Source organism: Salminus brasiliensis, chromosome 14, assembly GCF_030463535.1.
Source record: "Salminus brasiliensis chromosome 14, fSalBra1.hap2, whole genome shotgun sequence".
Lineage (NCBI taxonomy): Eukaryota > Metazoa > Chordata > Actinopteri > Characiformes > Bryconidae > Salminus > Salminus brasiliensis.
The window spans coordinates 27,176,211-27,199,512 of record NC_132891.1 but is presented as its reverse complement, the minus strand read 5'-3'; the positions used below and the strand labels follow the sequence as shown (position 1 = coordinate 27,199,512).

The 23,302-nt window shown below is 40.2% G+C and overlaps 1 protein-coding gene across 2 annotated transcripts; it reads right to left on the bottom strand.

Moving 5' to 3' along the window:
• Nucleotides 1-13,174: 13,174 nt before the first annotated feature.
• csrnp2 (cysteine-serine-rich nuclear protein 2) lies at nucleotides 13,175-23,074 on the bottom strand. 2 transcript variants are annotated; one of them, XM_072696753.1, is made up of 5 exons: nucleotides 22,372-23,074; nucleotides 18,184-18,354; nucleotides 17,074-17,336; nucleotides 15,945-16,241; nucleotides 13,175-15,420 (listed from the first exon to the last, which is right to left on the bottom strand). In XM_072696753.1, the coding sequence occupies exons 2-5, from the start codon at nucleotides 18,338-18,340 to the stop codon at nucleotides 14,506-14,508; spliced, it is 1,632 nt and encodes a 543-aa protein (XP_072552854.1). In that variant the 5' UTR covers nucleotides 18,341-18,354; nucleotides 22,372-23,074; the 3' UTR covers nucleotides 13,175-14,505. The 2 variants fall into 2 exon arrangements, with proteins under 2 accessions (XP_072552854.1, XP_072552855.1); XM_072696754.1 differs by lacking the exon at nucleotides 22,372-23,074 and having other exon boundaries at nucleotides 18,184-22,360.
• Between the last annotated feature and the right edge of the window lie 228 nt (nucleotides 23,075-23,302).

The window sequence follows — 23,302 nt, the reverse complement described above, 5'->3', positions numbered from 1 at the left end:
CAGGGGAAAGCAAGCTTGTTTTGAACATTTTGATTCTCATGCACATCAGAGATGTGGGAGACTGTATTGGCTCTTGAAAAAGAAATTGAAATGTGTGTAGTAAAAATGTGTCCCCACCTGTTGCAATACAGTCATTAAATCGGAATGGAAATGTGTGTTCCTGCATGTTAATGTCAGTAAATCAGTGTTTATCACTTATTTATCACTTTATCACTTAGCTAAAGTAGAAACTATGAAAATTAATTAATTATAAATACCCCTAACAATGTTTTACTGCTTTGTAAAATATGTAAGGATATCTTAATCTGACCTAGGCATATTTTAAAAGATTAGGTATCAGCTATTTGAATTCTAATCCAGTTACGTGTCTTTGTTTTAACCATGGGGTTCAGAGCTCCATCTGGTGTCTTCAAGGAGCTATTAACAGACATTATTGCCCAGACAGCAGCACTGGGGAGCGTTCTCAGGCGATACATAAAAGAGTTTTGAATCTGCAGTGTGAAACTGTTTTAAAGTGAAGCGTAAAAACAGCACACAATATCTGAAAAATTATCACTGAAGTGGTGAACTCTTTAGTGGTGTTTGTACATTAGTTTTTGTTAGCAGCACATCTTATCTTAACTGTGTGGCTTTATTATTTAATAAGATGGGATCAGGTCGGTATTGGGGGGGCAGAGTAACTTGATCAGGACATCCCTATGACTTCACCAATGAAAACCTAACTAGCAAAAAATCAAACCTGTAAGCTACAAGGCAGATTTAAACTGGACAGTATACTGCTACATAAACAACTGCCACACAGCTTAAAAGGAAGAAATGGATAACAGATTACAGATCACTAGAAGAGAGAGAAATATGTATGGTGTGTGCTCAACATGTTTTCAAGTGATCTGGTCGTTAGGAAAGTTCCTCCACACATGGTGAAAGTTTCCTATATTGATGTTGTAGTGCAGGAAGAGCACATTGAGCTGTTATTCAGCTGAAGTGCAGCTGTTTTTCTGTGTCTCCTCGGCATAGCTGGGCCATGTTGTCATGTTTTGCCTTTGTTTAGTTCCTTTTTTTTTCTTTCATACTTTGATAGCATGGTCCTGTTCCCATTAGGCAATGACATAATCCGTTGCATATGGTTACAGTTTGGTGGCACCATTAATTCAGCTTTTTCAGTCTATAAAGGATTTGGTTATTACAGTTCAGTTTTAGCTATCAAATTATTGGAAGTAGCAGGGTAAATCAAATTGCCATCATGATAGGTGGGGAAAAGCAGGGCTATCTGTTAATTCACTCTATATATGCCTGGATCATTTACAAAAATGGTGACTAGCCAGGTAACAGTGACTAGTAAAGATGTTACAACTAACCCTCCCCATGAAAACAACAAAAAACTGAAAAAAACTGGAGGAGGCACTAACTGCCAGCCTAGTTACATCAACTAACAGCAACCCACACTTACTGGAATTATACAGAAAAATAAAAATGACAGTATGGACAGCTCTTCACACATGTTGCTTTCATATGCCTCTTTTAATAAATACATAAAAATATCAGATAATGTTGATCATAACATTTTTATATCTCTCACAACCTACCTTTTATTTGCACTTAACATGTAGCTGCCAGAAGTTCATAACACATATGTAGGCTATTGGCTATGCTACACAATGATTTACCTAAAGCTGCCTCTGCCTTTTACTTACACCATTTCACATTTTAACAGTTACACATATGTACAGTTAACTGCATGTGTAGACAGATAATTATTGCATAATTACAAAAAAATGGGCTGTCATTTAAGCAGATACTACTTTTTGTAAAAAACACAACAACACTGCTACCCTGTTACATTCCTACTACAAGTCACTAGCATTGAGTGTCAGTTAATGTGTAGATATAGGGATGGTGTACCTAACTAACTTGTGAGTATAACATAATGTCAAGTCTGATTATGCTAAGTCTTACTTTTGCAAGATGTCACTTCTTTCTGCCTATAGAACCTGGAGTTTTTTGTTCAGTTTAACAATAATGTTCATTTATATTTGTCTAAAGGACATTCAGTTCTGCTATTAATTTGAATGTATTGACATTTCCATTACAAATGGACTTATTTATTCTGTTACAGTACCATGCTGGAATTCAGTGATCTCTTTAGAATGACCAGTTCTTTCACAAATGTTTGTAAAGGCACACTGAATGGCTTGATTTTTATTCACCTGTGGCAGTGGTTAATAAAACACATTATTGGTAAACTGAACATTAACTGTAGGATTTGTTAGATTGATTAAATGCAACTATTGTCTGCTATGTGTTTTGTATCAACTGCTACAAACATTTCCATATAGTACTGTTAGACAACATCTTTTGAAATATGATCTTGGTCTAGCAGCAACATGATATCCATATAGTGTATATGCATGTCACCAACTGTCTAATGTCAATAAATTAAAATGGTTAGCAGAAATAAAGATAAGCATGTATTGCTACTTTAAATCTCACATCGTCATTCTAAGAGTTTATAATGATAGCAGCCTCACTGTAAACAAAAGTGATAATAGCTAATTATTATAGAAGGCTCATACACACACATTTGTCAGTAGTAGTACTCCCTTTAGCACTGCAAAAGGCATTATGGCAAATCATTAAACCACAGGAGAGATTCATAGTACAGCGTAAAAAATACAAGCATTGAAGTTTCTACACTCTACACTTGTGTTTTTTCAGCTGCCATGGCAGACACTGTATTTTTCTATTCTCAGCCATTGTTACTTGTATGTCGCTTAAGTAAGACATGAACACAAGCCTGCCTCTATTACTCAAAGGGAAATTTCCCAAGGTTAATCTAAGTGCGTGTTGAATGAAAAAATCATGCTCAGGAGTTTATGTTCTTTCAAAAAAGGAAGTGATTTGTGATTCACAATGCTATCAGGAGCTAAGGGAGGTCTGTTTGTGTTTTAATGTGTAGCTGTTGTTATGTTGGTGCCAGGCTAAGATTATATGTCTAAATTTGCCATCTGACAGTATCACTTTGCAGTACAGAACTGCAAAGAAAGAATTTCATTGTACAGTGTAACTAACTTGTTTCTACTGTGCACATGACAATAGACATTTGAGTAACTCTTGAATCTATAGGAAACCGTCTGTAGAAGGTAATACACAACACATAGCAGAACACAGTAACACACAATCAATCTAGAATTTTAAAAGTAAATGTAGATTTGAGATGAGTTAAAGCTGGTCTACACATTTTATTAAGTGCAAATCATATGTACATAAACTGTAAAACGAAAGGGAGAAATGACCTTTCCACTCTGTCTTTGAGTCATACTTTCATATATTTCATCTCTCCTTGCATTTTTAAGTTCTTTCCTCATGCTCCAGAGGGAAGCATAAAGTCTATTCAGAGTTTAACTATTGGACTATGCAACTTTCGGACTATGCAAGACAGAGATTGTTGCGTCATTCGTGACATGAAGGACGCGGAGGGGGGTGAGGAAAGAACAGCCCTAAGCAGCAGTTATGAATGGTGCCATTTAAACACAATCAGTGCCTGTGGAGCATTAATGATGGCGAGCTGGCTATGTGATGGCATCACAAGGACAATGTATTCTTTCCATGACTAAACTAAAGGCTCTTTTTCCAATCTGGACTGAAAAAGTCTTGTTTGGGGGAAAAAAATACTGATATATCACTACACAGCAGTGGGTGTCACTGACCACCATTACAAACATGAACGTTTTGTGTTTTACACGTCCCTAAAGAGCCTTTCAATGCATGGTTCTTTAAAATAAAGATTTCTACTTACTGCATCTGTAGCATATGGACACTTACCTAGATGAATGGTCCTGTATTCAGTAAAAAAAAAACATTGTCAAAGCATGCTTATAATTGGTGTCAATTATTGTTTTCTATGCTGATATAAAGGCAATTATAAGTATAATAATTATAATAGCTAATAGTAGTTCTTAAGGGAGCTGAAAGTTTTCCTAAATGCCATAGCTTCAGAAAACCCTACAGCATCTTTTTAAGAGTAGAAGGTCCATGGCAGGAATCAGCTGAACCATGCCAGATTACTACTAATGTACTACTGTAATGTACAGCTGAATTGACTGATTGCTACTGCAACTGCAAGAATGCCAACTCTGCCAGCTCTGTGCTAATAAAATATGTGCTAAACCTGGATATCCTATAACTAGCCTTCAATCTATTGAGCACTTCATTCCCCAGATTTCAATGTTTTCTCAATTGTTTTTTCTCATCTTATTCTTGCTCTCTCTGTATTTATTACGGTGATTTGCAGGGTCAGTGGATATCTGCCATTGCCATGGAAAGGTCATCATCAGTCTGTCTTGACTGACATCATCAGTCTGTTTGAAGATAAAGGAAACAATTATAGAGCTGCCTAGTCCTTGCATGGGGGCCAGGGGCATGATGATTAAGGGAGATTAATAAAACGAGTAGAATATTCCACAGAATGTTTCATTTGACTGAGAGATTTAGGTGGTTTTTTACACTACATTATAACTGAGCTGAACTATAAGAAAAGCAAATCCTAGATTTGATGATTGGTGTTTCGGTCCGCGGTCTGCAGGCTCCTCTGGACTTTTAAGTTGTTGTTTGGTTGATTTCCCTGCTCACGGACTTTCTGTTCCATACGATCACGTCAGTCACGATGCACTTTTATGTTGACAACCCTTCATGTATGACGCCATGTTTTCTGTCTAGTCTGGGTGTTTCATTTACGTTAGTTGAGTGTTCTGATTTGTTTCACCTGAGAGCGGGGTATATAGGGAGCAAGGGCGATCCCCTCCTCGCCGAGAATTACACTTGCTCTGCCTACCTGGATGGTTGGTTTCATGTTCAGGAGAGTCGTGGCTGTCTTTAGTGTTTCTCTCTAGGACGTTCTATGAGAGTCTGTTCACATTCTTTGATTCTCAATATTGCTTGTTGGTTGGTTGCCTTGAGGATTCGGCGGCCAATCCCTTAGTTGCAAGTCAAGTAAGTTTAGTTGCTTCTGACGATCGCGGTATTACGTTTTTGTTTTACTGGCCCTGCCGGTGGCTTTTGGTTCTAGTCTATCTCCCTCCTTTGTTTGTTTTGCCCAGTCTCGCCTAGCTCCCTGGCTACTTACCAGCCTCAGGTGGTTCTACTGTTCTGCCCCGTTTATGTTGTCATGAGTTTGTTTTCAGTTTACCGTTTGACCCTGTACTTTGCTGCCACTTCTGGTTTTGGTTATTTCCCTGGTTTCTGTTATTAAAGTTCTTGCATTGCACTGTCCCTGCGGGTGTTCCCTAGTCATTGTCAGGCCTAGCCAGCATGACAGAATTCTCGGCCGACAACCTCTGAACAGCGGGGATGGAAACCTTGGATCTGGCTGTTCGTGCCCATGGTCAGTTCTTGGGGCAGCAGCAACACACTCTGCAGAGCATGTCAGAGACTGTCGGCCACCTGGCGCAGCAACAGGTGGGCCAGCAGCATCAGGTCACCCAACTAGTGGGTGACTTTCAGGGGCTCACGAATCTGGTAAAGACTTCGTTGGAGCCCGCTAGCTCTCCCAGTCCCACCTTCATGCCCACTAGCGTGTATCTGGTTGGCAAACCCGATACATACAGTGGCGATCCGGAGCTTTGCGAGGGGTTCTTGCTTCAGTGTGCGGTCGTCTTTATAAATTACCCGATCGGCACTGACCAGGAAAAGATCGCCTTTCTAGTATCCCAGCTCGCGGGGAAAGCTCTTGATTGGGCCACTGCCACCTGGACGGAGCTTGGCGAAACTACTTTAAACATTTTAAGGCGGTGTTTCTACACCCCCGAGAGGGGCTCACCAAGGGCGACCTGCTGCTGCGGATGGAGCAGGGCACGAGGCCGGCTGCCCAATACGCACTCGAGTTCCGCAGGGAGCGGGTGGAACCAGCCGGCCTTACTAATCCTGTTCCGCAACGGGTTGAATCCCCGTCTGCAGCGGGAGCTGGCCTGTCGGGGCGATATGTTGGAGCTGGACGACTTTATGGAGCTCGCGATCTGGCTGGACCAGCTTCTTGGTCGCGGAGCTGGCCCAAAGAGGCTGACCAGCCAAGCAATACCAGGGAGCGTATTGCTCTCGAGTTTGCGGGAGCGTCGGCCTCCACCTCGCCTACCGTACCGGCTGACCGGAGACCTCTCCGCATCACCACCCTGGACGGGGAGCCCATGGGCCCCCGGCCCATCACCCATGTGAAAGCCGGGGTCCGCATCGCCGCGGGTTTTCTTCACCAGGAGGAGGCCTCGCTGCTGATACTTTTGGCTTTAGAGCACGAATTGTTACTAGGTCTGCCTTGGCTTAAGGCCTGAGGGTCATGTCCACTTCGCCCCGAACCGGAGTCCCTAGTCGTCCTGCCGTCAGAATGTGCGGACTTAAAGGACGTGTTTTCCAAGTCCGGTGATGCCAAGCTTTCAACCCATCGCCCGTATGATTGTGCCATAGACCTAGTGGAGGGTGCAGCTTTGCCTAAAGCTAGGGTCTACCCCCTCACTAGGGAGGAGGAACGGGCGATGGAGTACATAGATGAGGCCTTGGCACAGGGTTACATCACGCCGTCTAAGTCTCCGGTGGCGTTGGGTTTCTTCTTCATCCAGAAGAAAGGGGGGGATTGAGGCTGTGTATCGACTACAGGGTGCTTAACGCCATAAGTAAGCGGTTCCCTTATCCTATGCCGTTGGTCCCGTCCGCCCAGCTGGTCCCGTCCGTCCGGACAGTTGCGGGGGGCCCGAGTATTTAGTAAATTGGATTTGTGTAGTGCCTACAATCTCGTGCGGATCAGGGAGGGGGACTAGTGGAAGACGGCCTTTATGACCACCAGGGGGCATTATCAGTACTGCGTAATGCCGTACGGACTAGCTAACGCCTCCTCCGTCTTCCAATTGTTCATCAATGACGTCCTGAAAGACTACCTCGGACGATTCGTGGTGGTCTTTCTGGACGACATATTGATGTAGGCCATTCGTGGTGGAGGTGGATGCCTCCAATACAGGGGTGGGGGCAGTACTGTCACAGAGACACGAATGAAGCGACCGGCTGCATCCTATAGCTTTTTACTTTAAGAAGCTCACCGGAGCCGAGTGTAACTACGGAGCAGGGGATAGGGAGCTGCTAACGGTCAAGATGGCGCTATCAGAGTGGCGTCACTGGTTAGAGGGCGCTGCCCACCTGTTCTTGGTGCTCACTGATCACAAGAACCTCGAATATCTCCGTCAGATATTCCCCGCCCCCCCGCGTATGGGTCTCCACGGCCATCGAGAAATTTAGAACTTAACGTTCTAAAAAAAGTTTTTTGTAATATACATTGTATACACCAAGTAGTGCATCAAGGAGTGAAAGTTCTTGATTAATACTGTTTTCAGCTTTTGTTTGCTTTGTATATGTTGTGATGTGACTCAGTGGACCTTTATAGTTTTGGCAGTTTTATTTTTGAGTGTACTGAACACATGCAGTTTCCACATTCTCTTTCTGATGTTATTAGATCTATCAGTTAGTTTAGCAACTTTCTAACTTCACTGCTCTTCATGCATTAACTCTGTGGCATTTCCTTTGAGCTCTAAGGTATTCCTCAGTCGCAGGTTCTTGCACTATCAGCGTTTTTTTGGCTTTTCCGGTCATTGGGAAAGCAGCACAATGGTGCGAGAGAGACAGGAAGGGGTAAAAGAGCCACAGTTTCTTACTGTGCATGGACCTTTGCCATGATTGTTCCCTTTAAACTGACTCATGGCAGTAGTGCTGTAAGCTTTACCACTTCTGCTGGTGTCTATTCCAGCACTCAGGAACTCTCAGTACAGTACTTTTAAACCTTGCCTTGTTTTAAAGTTGTTAGAGAGGAAGAGGTGACTAAGAAGGCCTCTAAATGTTTCGGCAAGTTCCAGCATACATAAAAGTTTCCATCAGTGGTGGAGAAGTGTGAATGCCTGTATAAGTTACATGTTTTTTAAACAAATTAATATCTGTACTATTTCCATGGCTTTTAGGAATAAGTAATTCATAATAAACATTTAATAATGATTGTAGCATATGTCCCTGTCTTGCTCTTTTCTCTTTCATTTCTGGTTTCTTTTTGCTTTGCTCTGCCATGTGCATGCATTTCAAACATCTTTTGCACTTATGTCCAACCTCTACCTGCGAATGTAACTGATTAATAATTAAACGAAATGATAATGTTAAATGTTTCTGTAGGTTCCTTCTACCTTATATTACATATGCTACATTCCATCATCACTTTGCAAAAAGTAGCCAAAATTCAGCATAATCACGACAGAAGAGCGGATCATCAGTTGTAGTCTGCCAACACCCCCTCTCACCCCGGACATCACCTCCAGCCACTTACCTCATGTTGTCAACTCAGAACTATCAAAGCCAGCACAGCTAGATATGCATCAAACACTTTAATAGAACTCCCTCTTAATGTGACCCAAAACTCCATCCTTGTACATGTGGAGAACTGTACAAGTGTGTGTGTGTGTATATATATATATATATATAAATGAAATTATATTAGAAAGACATCCAGTCTCAGATGCAATAATTATAAAAACTGTGATTAGTGTTAGAAGTCTCATCAGGGCAGAAAGAATAGTAGATTTATGATTTATGCAACGTCAGCGGGCAACCAATGCACTTTGAGAAAAGCACTGTGTATCTGCTGTGGATGCACCGGCCAGCAGACGCCAGCCACTGAACTCGTGGGGAAAAATTGCCATCTACCTTAGAAAGAGCAATGCCAATTGTGGCTAGCAGCATGACCAGGATTTGAACTAGTTGTTGTTTGTTGCTTTTGTTTTTACTACATCTAAACAAAACTGTCATTTTGCAAATTTGGGACAGCTTGTAGAGTACAATGTGATTTGGGGGTTTTGGGGACAGAAAAAATACTATTGTTCTCAAGGCAGCAGCATGATTTAAGCTAAAAAAAATGAGGTGGCAGCAGTTATGAAATCTATTACATTGCCTACAGGTGGACATAAATCACTGTTCACATTATTGTGTAAATTATATTTTTCACATTTCCCATAAGTGTTTAACAATAGTTAGGTAATGTTGGATTTGTTTGTTAAGGACTGATTTACAGTGTGCAGTGTTTTAGGCACGTGTGATTTCAGATTTTAGCCTTTGATTATCTTTGTTAGTCCATGTTTTCATGTGACTAGTAATAAGCCAGTAATGTGCAAAAGCAATGCTGCTGATAAGTGAAATGAAAAATGTGACTTATTTAAACTGCAGTCATGACAAAGTTTTACGTGGACACAGACCAGGGATTTTTTGTTAATTGTGAAAATGTTTTCTCTCAGCAAGCCCTCTTAAAATTACACTTGTCAGATTGCCCATATGGAATTATGTAAGAGTTTTGCCAAGACACACGTTTTCACCAGGCCGGCCCAATTACAATTGTATTCAAAGCATCTCCTGTCTCCATTCTGAATGGCCATACTGAAATCTAGTAGCACTGGTTTATTTGTTTAAAGCCTTGAGTGGGCTGGTTCACAGCTTGTCAGTGATTTTATCACAGAGCTCCATTATTCTGTGTTTGAGAGCAGACTCAGACTGCAGGGAACATTAAGGTGATAGATGGCTAGAAGAGTGCAGAGAGGGGTCGGTCAGAGCTGCGCTCACTCACAGTGTGTGTCTGAAGTGTAAATAAACCCAAAATCAACCCGAGCACTTGTCTGGTGAGACAGGTCAAAAGAGTGAGTGTTTTTAAGCAAATGCTTGGGAGAAGAATGGACGCAATCGATGCAGAAGACTAACAGAGCAAAAACAGGGCTTTTACTTACTGAAATCAATGTAAGTGTGAAAGGGTTAATCGCATGCTTGACCTCAGATTACAGATTTAGACACAAGGCATATCATGAATTTCTATAACCCAAAAATAACCCAGCCTTATTTCACCTACCATTTAATGTAATAAAGGCTGATGAATGAAAAACAACGCTGGTTTTATTGAGTAATTAGGTCCACACACTAGTGATCAGGAGTCTTTATGGCATATGTCCACAGGACAATGCTGCCGCCCAGTGGAAAGTCTTAAAAGGTCCTCTCATACATCAAAGCTTTAAGCAAATCAAATGAATTTGTACAGCTCTTTCACAACTGAATTTTCTTTTATAAATATTAATTTTCATTTAAAAACTTTAAAAGACATAAAAGACTTTAAGACGACGTTTGCCTGCCTTCAGCAAAAAATCAGAAGTCATAATTGCTGAGGAAACGAACCACTGTGTCCCGCTGATGGCAGCGGATCAACAGTTAACATTCAATGTCAGAGCGCCACCTGCAGTACTGAAGCAGACATAAGCAACCAAACATGTGAGCTTGTAAACTTGCAAAAGAGGGCTTGACAGTCCACACAGCACAGAAACAAATCTGTTAAACAGTCTGTTTTAATTCACTTCATTTTTGTGAATACATATTAACATATTAACATACCCCCCTACAGCAGTTTAGCTCCACCCATGCACACTGAAGGAAGTGTGGCAGCCTGAACTAGCTTTAGGCATAAGACAACGTAAAGACAATGTCTTTTACATTTATCAAATTCACATTAAGAAAAACTGCCAGTTAAATTCTAAGCGATAAAGAGAGATTTAAATAAGGCAAAAAAATATTCGCAGATACTCTAAAAGGGAAACCATTTGGGGAAAAACCGCTATTTTAATCATATCATATATACGGTATATATAAATGAATATATATAAATACTGCAGTATATGGTATTACTGTTTTACTGCCGAAGCCTAATCAGAATGTATAATCAGTTTTAACATATTTTGTCACTTACATTATAAATAATCAGTAAAAGTCATTGTTGTGAAAGTCTTGATAATGGCACCGCACATTTCAAACTGTGAAAAATAACATTTCCCTTAGGAATGTGAAGGAATGACAAGAGGGATGTTTTTCCTTTTTTTAAACTTTATTATTCACTTACAGTTTTCATATAAAATTTGTGTTTTGTCTCCTCTTTAGGCAACAGTTAGCGTAAGAGTCACTCTTGCAGGTGTGAACTCCAACCTCAGTCAGTCTTCTTTATTAAGCACCCTTGCATTCATGCTTGTACACACACACACACACACAAGGCAAATCAAAACGGGTTGGATCTTATTTGCAGTGGTCTTAAACTGGAACAAGACAGAAAGAGGATAAACAAGAATGAAATTAATTATTTTTTTCACTCTAGCTAAACATTTTTCTCCTGCCTTTGGAACCACCTTAGGCCAGTTTGAGACCACTGGTTTGGTGATGCATTTCTTTTTTACATTAAGACAACAAATAAAGGCCAAAAAAACAAATCACATACATACATACATAACAAGACTGACTCCTAGTGCACAGCGTAATGGTCCATAGCAGGCCCTAAGTCTGCCCTTTTTGTGTTATTCATCCACTTCTAGACTAAGCGTCTGCTACAAATACATGCTACAGGAGAAATGTGGTGGCATGGACGTGTGCAACACTTAAGCTAGACTAAAAGAAGTGCACACAAGGAGTCGGCACACTGACCAGTCAGGTATACAAAGACAAAAGAGTACACAGTAACAAAAACACACAAAAAAGAAGAAAACACTAAGTTATCATTTTTCACATACACAGCGACAATATAAAGCAAACCTCTTTTGATTAGTCATTTGCAAAAACAGTTCTTATTGCAGCTCTTGCCTAAAACATAATGCTTGGCTTGTTACAGTAATGGGAAACTGTTTTCGATGAAAGTTCTCCTGTCATGTCCTTTAAAGAGTATGTAGTAAATAGAATTGAAATATCACTATAAGCCATGTTCTGACATGTAGGCTGTATGGATAAATGAGGCAGAGTAGCCACACTGAGTTACTCATAGGAGCAGTCCGTTGGTGCAGACATTGACTTTTGCAGCACTAACTGAAAAGCAGCATAGCATGAAGAGCTGTTGTTTTCTGTCTTTGTGTGTCTGTGACCAGGAAAAGGATAACATTAGTATGAATATGTAAACTTAAACAACAGCACCTTTTTGAAATTCACCATAGAAAGATATATACGATTCATATGAATTCATGAAAAACATTTCACATACACTCACTCTTATTTTCTGTCTCAGCAACACACACCCTCCTTCTCTGTATAGTGTGCACACAAACAAAATGATAATTTTCTTGTTTTGTGTATATATAATTTTAACATCACATTACTTGTTATACTACTTCAAAACACCTCTTGTTTAATTTGATCAGAGTATTTTTTCTCTTTTTCTGCAGTCAACACAAAATAATAATATATAAAAAACATGACAGCAAATTCTGTAAGGAGCTGCTGTAACATTATCAGTATCAAGTAATGAAAGTTCTAAGAATTGGGCCAAATGCATAAGAAAATAATGTTATAAGTAATTGATAAAACAGGCATGGAAATTGCATGCCTTAAATGGAAAAATTGTTGATGCACAGCTATGAGCACTTGAGCTATGAGGCATGCCCAGCAATGAAGTGCACATCAACACATTCAACCCATTATTGAACTGATGAAAATACAGTTTGTCCTAAACAACTCTATATACAGTGGTCCAGTGCTACAAAGTGTTAAGATGGTTTCCAAGGAGACAGTGTTCTTGCACAAATCATAGCTGTGACTGTGCTTTTTGCAAGCATCAGTGCTCACTGACTGTATTGGACATATGAAGCTATGATGATAATGTAACAACAGTGAACATACAAAGTAAAATCTTCATGAATCTGCAAAGGTCTGACGTGCAAACAAAATGTATGGAATCTCATTCACGTCAACTTTGTGATTGTAAATGACCACTTGCAATCATATATTGTCCTTGCCCTCACCACTTGGCTGTGGTTAATAAATACTCACTGATCAATGTGACACAGGTAAACTGGGCAAATGTGTTAAAATAAGCAGTACAAAAATACAAATAAAAACAAACTGTAGTGAGTTATTTTATGCCAAATCACACAGGCTTAACACCATCTATTACAGATTTTAGACACAATACATGAGAGCTTAAGCCAATAGCACTAGAGCACCATTTTGTAAAAAAACTGGCTGAGTGCAAAGAAAAACTACTACCTACTTTGCATTCATATGTATCGTTAATTTTCATTTAATTTCTGCAATTTGGAACAAACTTATCGCTAATACTGTTTAAAATAGACAAAGGAAACACCCCCCCCCCCCCCACAAAAAAAAAACAACAAAAAAAAACAAAAAAAAAAACATTACCGATGTTGAAATGTAATGTCAGCTATCTAGATTTAAAGGCAACTTAAATTAACAGCATAAGAACATGTGGACAGTCTTTGGCGGAGATGAGGGCTGTAAAACATTTCAGTAATAATGGCATCATGCAGTTTAGTGAATGTTGAAACTGAAATTCCATAGCTGTACTTAAAATGTTCATGGTTTGTTTTGATTCCTGACTACTTAACACTGACAGAACTAAATCTGGTTAAATTTAGAACTATCTGTCTAAATTTACTGATTTCAATGGTATTTCAAAATAAATACATTATTATTTTGATAATTATATTATTCTTTGCATTCAATGAACAAATTGACAAAATAAATGCTCAAACTGATGTTTTAATTCAGTTGCGAAGTTTGAGAAAACTTTGGCTATATTTCTGCATGTAGTTTGGGTCATGACATAACACTATAAAAAGAAAACTATTTCTTAACTCTGTACAGATCTAATTCTGAGATCTGTAATCATCAAAAGATATTTTATTCGGGTTACTTAACAGGTCTGATCTCTGTGCAAACTAACTGCACAATCATTCGACCTCCTCACCAGTTTGCATTTGAAAAAAACCTAATCAAGTTATCAACAAGCATAAAACAAGCAATTCCCTCTCTCCAGATTTTGCTTGCTTTTAGCAAATACTACAGTACATGAAACCAAGTATATCCAGGATTGTTGTGTCTAGGTGAGTGGAGGGTTGATATTAGGGGCACTTTTTTCTGCTTCACTGCTTAGTTTTCAGCTTCCGTCTGATATTCTACTTAGACCCCCTTTAGTTAATATCAGAATTGGATACCTCACTCTGCTAATAGTTCTAATAGTGGGCTACTGCACCAGAAACGGAAGGCATTTGTGAAGCCTCAGAGGAGCCACTGGGCCATCCTGAAAAAGATTCTCCTCAACATAAAGGCCACATTTTCACCAGTATCAAAAACTGACCTGGTACTGCACTGGGACAAACATTAAATCACCCTCATCTCCCCGCCTGCCTCGCTTTGTCTTGAAGTTTTTTTCTTTTTTCAATAAATTACTATTGTTATTTTTTTAATTTCAATAACTTATTTGGCCACAAATTACCTACTTTAAACACAGTACATGCTTATCTCTACTTAAAACAGATACGAACCAATGTCAGTAACTTTTTCTTTTTAAAGTCTAATGGTTAACATCACTCTTTCTAATGAATGGATCCACCCTGTGCAGAGTAGGCCCTCTTGAACTTTAACGCAAAGCTTGTGCAAAACATCTGCAACTGCATGAGTTGCTGGGCTCTAAACTTCTGGAGGAAGCTGGATTATCTCTTGCTCTGCTGGAAGGCAGGTCTCCTCCTGGCATTCTCTGGTGCTGGAAACCTTTTTAGAACAGGACTGGACCTCTTCTGTATCTCTACTGTTTGGACATGGAGAAGGAGATAGTGAAGGAGGCTCAATGCTGGAGTTTTCTGCCTGATCCTGCCTGCAGGTTTGGGGTTTGTGGTGTTTTTTCTTAGTCTCATCTCCTTCTCCAGGCTCTTCTCTATGCCCATGGAGCGTCTCTAAGGCAGCAGTTTCCACCGGGCTGAGCTGATAGTACAACAGAGAGCCAGGCTCATTCAGCAGGTTCTGCTGTGGTGGAGCTTCTTCTTGGTTTTCTGTGATGCAAAGTAAGGTGGTTCCACCAGGGAACGCCCCTTGAAGGAGCATTCCTTCTACACCTTCTATTGCCTCCACATTCTCTATACCCTCCACTTCAGCCTGGCTACTCAGCTGCCCATGCAGAAGACAAAGGCCTCGGTTAGTGTCCTGCACTTCCTCTACCTGTGTATCCTCCTGCTCCCTCCTCCTCTCCTGCTCCTCAGCACTCTGGAGGTGCAAGACAGCTGTCTCATTCTCCCGCTCCAGACTGTTGCACTGCTCCTCCAGCAGCTCCTGCTCACTCTGTGCCTCCAGGTCCTCCACTTCCACCTCCGAGTCCAGAGGAGAGAGGGAGAGAGGTGGAGAGGAGGAGGAGGAAGCCAGCTCCACTCCCTCTCCACCAGAGTCTTCCTCACCAGGTCTAGAGCCTAGAATCCGTCTTTTCTCCAGGTCCAGTTTCATTATGGTGTGTAAATAATGGGTGCGCACACGCAGGGGGTTGAATTCAATCCGGCCAGCCGTGTTACGGCAGCCATCTCGGGAGCAGCCGCATGGGAAGGACATTCGGTCCACCTGGGAGAGTTAGAGAGAAAGAGAAAGCATATTGAGCTGAAAGAAATAAAGGAAATTGAGAAAATGCTGAAATTGGCCTCATTCACCAAATTTCTTCTTGAGAAACATCCTAACACAAAGTCTATGCCGGAATCATGTGTTTCTAAACCACAGAATTATTTGCATCTATACTTTTGTAATGATGAATCCCATTGTCCCCATTAATTAAACAAATCCCAAGTCCCAAAATCTTTTTCCTAAGAATGGGGTGGTGAATAATAGCCAGTGTTTCAGGACAGAGTCATATGCAGGCTACAGTCTTAATAATAATAAGATGTACAGTTGGATGTACAGTTCACTGGTATAAAACCAGTTATGTAAAAAACTGGAAAATTTAGGAAACAAACATTACCTTTAAGTCATGTACGTCATCTTTGTACATTCATTCACATTTACATTTACGTTTTCCGCTTTAAAGAGTATGTTCCTCTGTGATGCAGTCAGTTTGTCACCTGGTCAAACGCACACCACAGAAACCTACTGACCTGGCACTTGATGCCAGCCTGGCTGCAGCCACACTGATGCGGGTCACAATAAAAGCGACAGTCACAGCCGCATTCCTCACGTGAGAGCCGGATGGCCCGTAGTTCTGTCTTCTCACGGGCATCGATGCGGGCAATGCCAGAGGCTCGCAGCAGTGCCCGCCGCCGCTTGGTGGGCAAAGGTTGAAGGAAGAAGCAGTCGTCCACTTCAACACCTTCCACATCTAGGTCATCATCAGAGACATCATCCAGGGTCAGTAGGTCAGCCTGGGCACACTCCACTGTCCCGTTTCGTGTCAGCTGGGGGGGGTATATTAAACTCTGATTAAAGCAACGGCTCAGTACAAAATGTTATTTAATTTTTTCCCAAACTACATGTAGATGTTCAGCCACACAGCATATTTGGAATGTGCTGCTTTACGTATGCTCTGGAACTAAGATACTAATGTAGCTAAGTATTAAAAGCTTATAAGCCACCAATTAGCATGCCAAAATCATCAGACACTTGAATTAAACCATGTTAATGCTGTTAAGTTATTGCAAATAGACTTGCTTATACATCACATTGCTAGCTCAGATAATATGGGGTAAAGCCTAAGCTTAATGTAAGCTTAAGCCTACATTAGTTGTTTGCTTTAAGGCTGATTTTTTCAGTACCCATCTTCAAGGTGCCCTCAGTTGAGGCACAGAGGCCAGAAAAGCAAATGCCATGTTGCAGGACACTTGGATTTGTGAAGAAATGTTCTCAAAATATCTTTAATACCTATGGTAAATTTTAAACAGATGTTTAATTAATAAAAAGAAAATTAATTATTAATTCATTCATTTTAAAAAATAATAATAAACAGGTTAGTTTATCAACCAGTCTTAGTTAAATTCAGCATTTTTGACATCTGGAACATCTGGACTTCTGAGGCTGTTCTCAAATGAATGATCATGGTCTTGTCTCAGTCTTGGCAGTATTTTTTACCTTAATATTTTCTGTCTCACACTACAATACTAAGCCACAAAACAATTAAAGATCATTACACAAATACCTGCTGCATTAATACAGTATTGATTTGTGAAATGTTGGAATGTTGCTCAGCTAGTCAAAACCTAAGCTACTTGTTTTACAATAACAATTCTTCACCTTCAGCTTGCGAGCATTCAGCTTCTCTTGGCGCAAGTGCTGCCGTAGAATGTGCTGGTGGCTGCTCTCCTGCTCTCGGGCAAACTCCCCAAGGGTGTAGTGGCGTATGGCACAGTGATGCCGTGCCATGCCCAGCGAGCTGCCACCCTGGCTTGGCACACTGGTGAAGCCTTGCCTTCTGGAGAAGTAATAGACCGTCACAGCATCAAAGCGAACCCGCTTACGGCCAAGAGAGGTTTTGTGTCGTCTAAGAATGGAGGTGGCTGAGGAGGAGGATTGGAGAAGAGAGATTAACTGTGGTGTCCATTTGTGCAAGGAGACAGTGTGTCAGTGTCAGTATCGCCTGGTTATCACTCTGGTCAAAGAAGCTTAAGGAATATGTAATTGTCATGTAATTCACTACCATAAGCATATTGACACACTTGTGGCTTGCAACCTACATATAATAACATATTCTTAGGATTCTCGAGTGGCACAGTTGCAAGTGTTGGTCCTATCATAAGAAGATTGCCTCAAAATTGTCTCTAAGGGAATGATGACAATGTGGGCGTAAGTTAGTTTAAGTAACAGAACTGGCCAGAAGTGTTCTGCTACAAGCAATCAGCCGTCAATTGACATTGCTAGCGGCAGTTCAAAAAAGAGGCTTCATGTGAGGAACAACAGGCTAGCCTTTACTCTGGGGGAGTTTTAGCTACTGACTAAATTGAGAGGGAAATCTGACAAAAAATCACTGACATTGGGAAATTAATGTTTATTAATGTCATGTATAAAAATAACAACAGTGTAGCAGAGTATAGATAGATGTGTGTGAAAAGTACTGTGTAGGTAAGTATGTGGCTTACTGTTTGAGACAAGATAGCATGTTTCTTATCATAAAGATGCCAGTAGTTTGTGAATTCATTCCATTCAGAATATCCCCTATACCACTTTGCATTTGTTCTTTTCAGACTGATGCCCTGTTAGCATCCTGGGCTACTTTGTAAATGAGGGTCACCTATAACATATTCTGAGTTTAAATACAGGTAGAACAAAGAAAGCAGACAGAACGTGGAAAGCTCATTCAACATATAGTAATTCTGAGCATAACTTTGTGTCTTAGTGTCCCCTTACGTGTAAGGGAGTTGGAGGGACCATTAAGGCTGTCACAACTATCAGCACTGTCGCTGCTGGAGATGTCATCATCTGAATCTTTGGGCGTGGAGCACGGCGAGCCGCTGTCCACTTCCTCGAATCTGCGTTTTAGGCCGAGAGCCGACACTGTCTCCATGGAAACCCGACGTTCTGAGGATATGATACATGCTTAGTTTAGTCCACTGATGGACAGATGTGAATGAGCCACTTAACAGTCAAAACTTTGCAACATTATAAAATGTATTACGTAAATATATACACTATACCCCGTTCTAATGAATGCATTCAGCTACTTTAGATTGCACTGCTGACACAGATGTGCAAATGCACACATATATCTTGTCTAGTCCCTGTAGAGAAGAACTGCCAATAAAATAGAACTCTTCTGAGCTGATCAAAATGAACCTATTGGCATCATGCCTAATGCCAGGTGTTAGGTGCTAGAGGGGTATAAAGCCTTGCAGTATTACACTGTGGGGCAGTGGAATTATGTTCTCTGGAATGATGGTGCTCCTTCCAATACTTTTAGGATGAGTTGGGGAAGAGGTGGGGTGTTGATCATCCAATATCCTCACTAACGCTCTTATCTCTGAATGCAGTCAGATATACAATGTTCCCTTGACAGTAAAGGCAGATGAACCCTTTTTGGAACCCTTAGTTTCAGAAAAAAAGAATGAATGAGCAGGTGTCCCAATACTTTTATGCATATAGTGTATTTACAACATTACAACGAAACTGTACAAATAAAAATATAAAAAACCTGAAAAAGTCAGCTTGGAAATTGAATCACGGTAAATATAATATAATAATATTAAAGCACTTTAATATCAATGTAAAAATAAATGGTTGTATTAATATTTACCCCTTTAAAGTGACTAATCTTATTCAACAGAGGTACAGAAAATTAGTGCAAGTAGTGTTACAATTACTGAAACACAGATGACCTGAATGCAGTAAATGTGTCTGAAGTGATAAGTTTATTTATATAGTGTACTATAAAGACATCTATCTGTAAGGTCCAGTCACTGGTAAATCAGTGTTCCTGCTGTCGTTGTTGCACAGCACTGAGCCACTCACATAACAACATGACTGAAATTGATCACTAGCTTGTAAAATTCTGTTCCCTATGATAGTGCTTTATACAATGATGCAAATTTTTTTAATTTTACAGTGCATTTACATTACAGCATAGCAACAGGGAAGCAAATCGCTTTCTTTGCCTCCCTGCAGAGTAAATGACCGGTTATAAAGCTTTGTAATTTGCATCACCTGACTTTTCCTTTCAATGTGAACCCTAGCCCCAACATGCTAATTGAGATCTGAGACCTTGGTAAAAGTAATCTAAAAACGCAAAACTCTTGGGCTACTAAAACATGCATTATGGACATTTTTTTCCTCAAAAACAAAATGTTAAAAATAATGTTTTATGTTTAACTTTGCATTTGGATATCAGTTAATCACCTAATTTAAGGAGCATAAGAACATAGCACAATAATTATTTTAGCAATAGTATTATGTGCATGAGAAAACCTGTTTAAGAAAAACACCTTGTCTGAGCAAACTCTGACCTCCTGGTTGTCCCTATGAGACATTGCTCAAAGCATTTTTACTCCACCCACATCTCCATCTGCTTAGCTAAAACAAATTGGAGGCAGTCAGACAGTGCCCTGTATCGTTGTGGGCAAAAACAAAAATGCTGTGCTGTCAGAAGCTTTTACAGCACATGCCAAACAAGAATTAACATTTAAAGTGTTTCTTGAAAATTAAGAGATTTACTATACATGAAGACGATTAAGTTGTACACAGGCTAAATAGAGGGAATTTGAAATGGTTTGGTAAGCTTAGGAAACAACTGATAAACCATCATCCCCCTCTCAAAAAGCAAGAAAAAAAAATATATCGACCGGGGAGGAGGGGTGGTTTTACTGAGTAAAATATTACTTTGAATACAATCAACACTAACTTTATATAACACTTAATTAAGGGTAACAATGGATATGAAAAAATAAAACAGAAAAGACCACCAGAGTAAGAGACATTAGAATTAGAAACATGTATACATATTTTCCCCCAAATAAAGCCTCAAAGAGCCCAGAATCTGTTTTAGTCTCAGAGCATGTGAGGAAGCCAAAAATAGCATCTCTGATTATGAAAGGAATACACCATTTACAACCCTCATAAACAGAACTAAAAATTCTAAATTTCACAAAAAGTGATCTTCTCCTCTGGCTCTAGTAAGTATGCACTCACCCATCTCTCTGTAGCATGACATCCCTCTTGGAAATCATAAATTCTGAAAACATTGCCATGGCAACGGGAAAGGCGCAGTTTAAAGAATGGCCTTGGGACAACTGTCCTCTTCATCTTTGGTTTCTTTTTGCCCCTCCCACCTCCCTCCACTAAAAACAGCAGAAACATTTAAACAACAAGCACTATGCAAGCTGGTTGCAAGGCTAGTCTAACTGCACAAGTAGGGGTCAAACAAGGCTAGACCAGAGTATTTGATGAAATCGCCTCCTTTGTCTAAAGGAACTGCGGTCCCACAGCAGCTTTTGAGCTGCTCCATGTCTGATTTTCAGTACAGGAAGAGGCCTAGTGTCACCCACAAAAGACACTTTTTTTAAGAGGACAATATAGGCTGTGCATTTTAAGAATAACTTGTTGATATTCTAATACAAAATTAATGAATGTCAAAAAAATTCTATTAGTTTATCCAGATCTGTCTGTGCTCATTTGTCCAATAATTTTCTCCAAAGCAAGGGCAAACAGACATCCACATTAAAATCATCAGAACAAAAGGAGTGAAACATGTTTTAAGTAGGGCTGTCTGATTTAGTACACTGGCTCAGCACCATGCCTTAAAGAGACAGAGTGCACTGCCTTTAAAATAACTGCGGCCATAGAAACAAGTGATGCGCAGACCACACTAGGCAGCTTCTTATCTATTCCATTTGACATTTTTGTGTACTGAATTTTAGAACCACGTTCTAAACATGACAGCTTTTTATTATATTACACTTTTATTACACTGTACTACATATTGGATCAAAAAACTAAAAAGTGCACAAGTATGCACTGTCATCTACAGTAATTGTCACTTTGAGGTCACAATGTCATAAATAAGTAATCCTACCGGAGCAACATAACTGTAGCAGTACTAAAACCAAACTGTGAACATTAAAGATCATTAGAAAACATGAAAAGCCTTCATGAAGCTATGAAAACGAAATCAGTTGCTTAGGGTGGGAAACAAAATTACAGTGTTGTCGCTACTGAATGAGTCAACCATTATTCTTGATTTGTTGCGTCATGACTTTCAGTCCTGGAAGGATCAAAGATCCTTACTATTGTTCTACTAATGCTCCACAGCATGATAACACTAATATATGACAACAGTATGTAATCTGAAGTGGAGCACAATGACTGATCCAGGGTCAATGGGACACTGACACCCTGCTGTATACATGACAGTATACTCAGTGTACAGGATCATGCACAGATATTGTGAACTACAAAAAGTCATTCTGCACATATGATGGTGATAGCCCCAAGTTCTGAATTAAAAGTACGTGATCTGGGAATATTTAGTTAAGTGGAGACCCAGACGCAGTAATATGCTTATAGACTCTATGGCCTATTTTGGGGTGCCCCGTGTAAAAGGGCAATCATGGTATTAGGGAAAGAAATGGCAACACTGATCAGTCTGTTCAGTTTAGGTCAGGTAAAGTAGCTTACAATTAACAAATAACACGCATGCATCACGTTTTCACCGGCAACTGACATAAGTCATGTCTTGGTGACGTAACAATTGTCTCAAAATGTAGTTACGCTCCCCAATCAGTCCTTTTTGTGGACTACTGTGTAGGCAGAAAAACAGCTGAGAACTGTGCAAGCTCCAACATGGTGGCAAGTAGACAAGGATACAATGGCTAAGAGGGACAGCTGTCAACACACATGAACTAAAAATGACTCCCAATTAAGAGCATTGTGCCATAACCCACTTACCCTACTAGAGGTGGATATGCATACGAGCCCTGTATGACATGGCAAATCCTGCTTGGCTGTGCGGAGCAGCCAGTCTCTCCACCGTAATTACCGTGCTCCTTTAGGCTAGGCTACATGGGAAGCCAAGCTAGGGTGAAACACAAAACCTGTTCAGAGTCTTACCTTGGGTGGAAACAGAGACTCTTGTGCCAGCAATGCCGTTGTTTGTTTCTGGCTGTTTTCTTGAGATATTCCTTACTTTTTGGAATAACAGGAAAATTTAAAGGGGCTCCAAATGAGTATCAGATGAGAGACAAAGGCGACTTTAGCCCATAGAAAATGGTTTCATCAATGAGGAAACGCTGATTCGCAGAGCTTATGTTTCTGACCCGTAACATTTAGCTATCTCAGACCATAATAAATAGGTTACAGCGCAGCAGTGTGTGCTTTTACAGTCAGTTTTAACACATTTATTTTGTGCACTAAGAACGTGAGGCTACCTTAAATCAATTAATGTTTTAAGCAATGTCTGCAAAATTAAGCAAATGGTTACAGAAAGGCAGTCAACGACCTCACAGATCTAAGTAAGCCATGTAGCGCCAGGTATGTCGTTTACCCGATAACATGCAACTAACAATAAAATGATGAAGCACACGTTAGGAGCTAATGTTTCTAAACTATATTCATGAAAAAGACCAAACCGAGGGCAGCGTTCGAGTCCTTTTTCTTTAAAGGGTGTTGCAAGCACCGTCGTCTTCAAAAACGGAACAAAACGTTAATTCGTTAATATTTAGGCTCTAAGCACACTGTCGGTGTAAAAACAGCAACTGTGTGTAGTTTTTTTTGTCAGCCACAGACCCGGCTGGGCCTCCGCTCTGCCCCGGCTTGTTACGATGTAACAATAGAGTAAGGAATGCCACACACTACCCATATATACTTCATTGTGACATCACAGACACGCTCCAATGGGGACTGCTGGGAAATGTAGTTCGCGTATGCCCTTTGTTGGAGCCAGAAAACGGTCTTTTTTATACTTTAAACCCACTAAGAATGCATTTGGGCTGCAAAACGTTGTTCTAAACTGACCCCATTGTGAAAATAATAAATATGAATG

Bases quoted from the DNA above. Each gene is read 5' to 3' on its own strand.
- csrnp2 (XM_072696753.1), bottom strand. From the start codon at position 18,340: ATGGAGACAGTGTCGGCTCTCGGCCTAAAACGCAGATTCGAGGAAGTG. The intron at 17,337-18,183 runs GTAAGGGGACAC...CCTCCTCCTCAG, and splicing joins TCCCTCCAACTCCCTTACAC to CCACCTCCATTCTTAGACGA. The intron at 16,242-17,073 runs GTGAAGAATTGT...TACCCCCCCCAG, and splicing joins TGAATGCTCGCAAGCTGAAG to CTGACACGAAACGGGACAGT.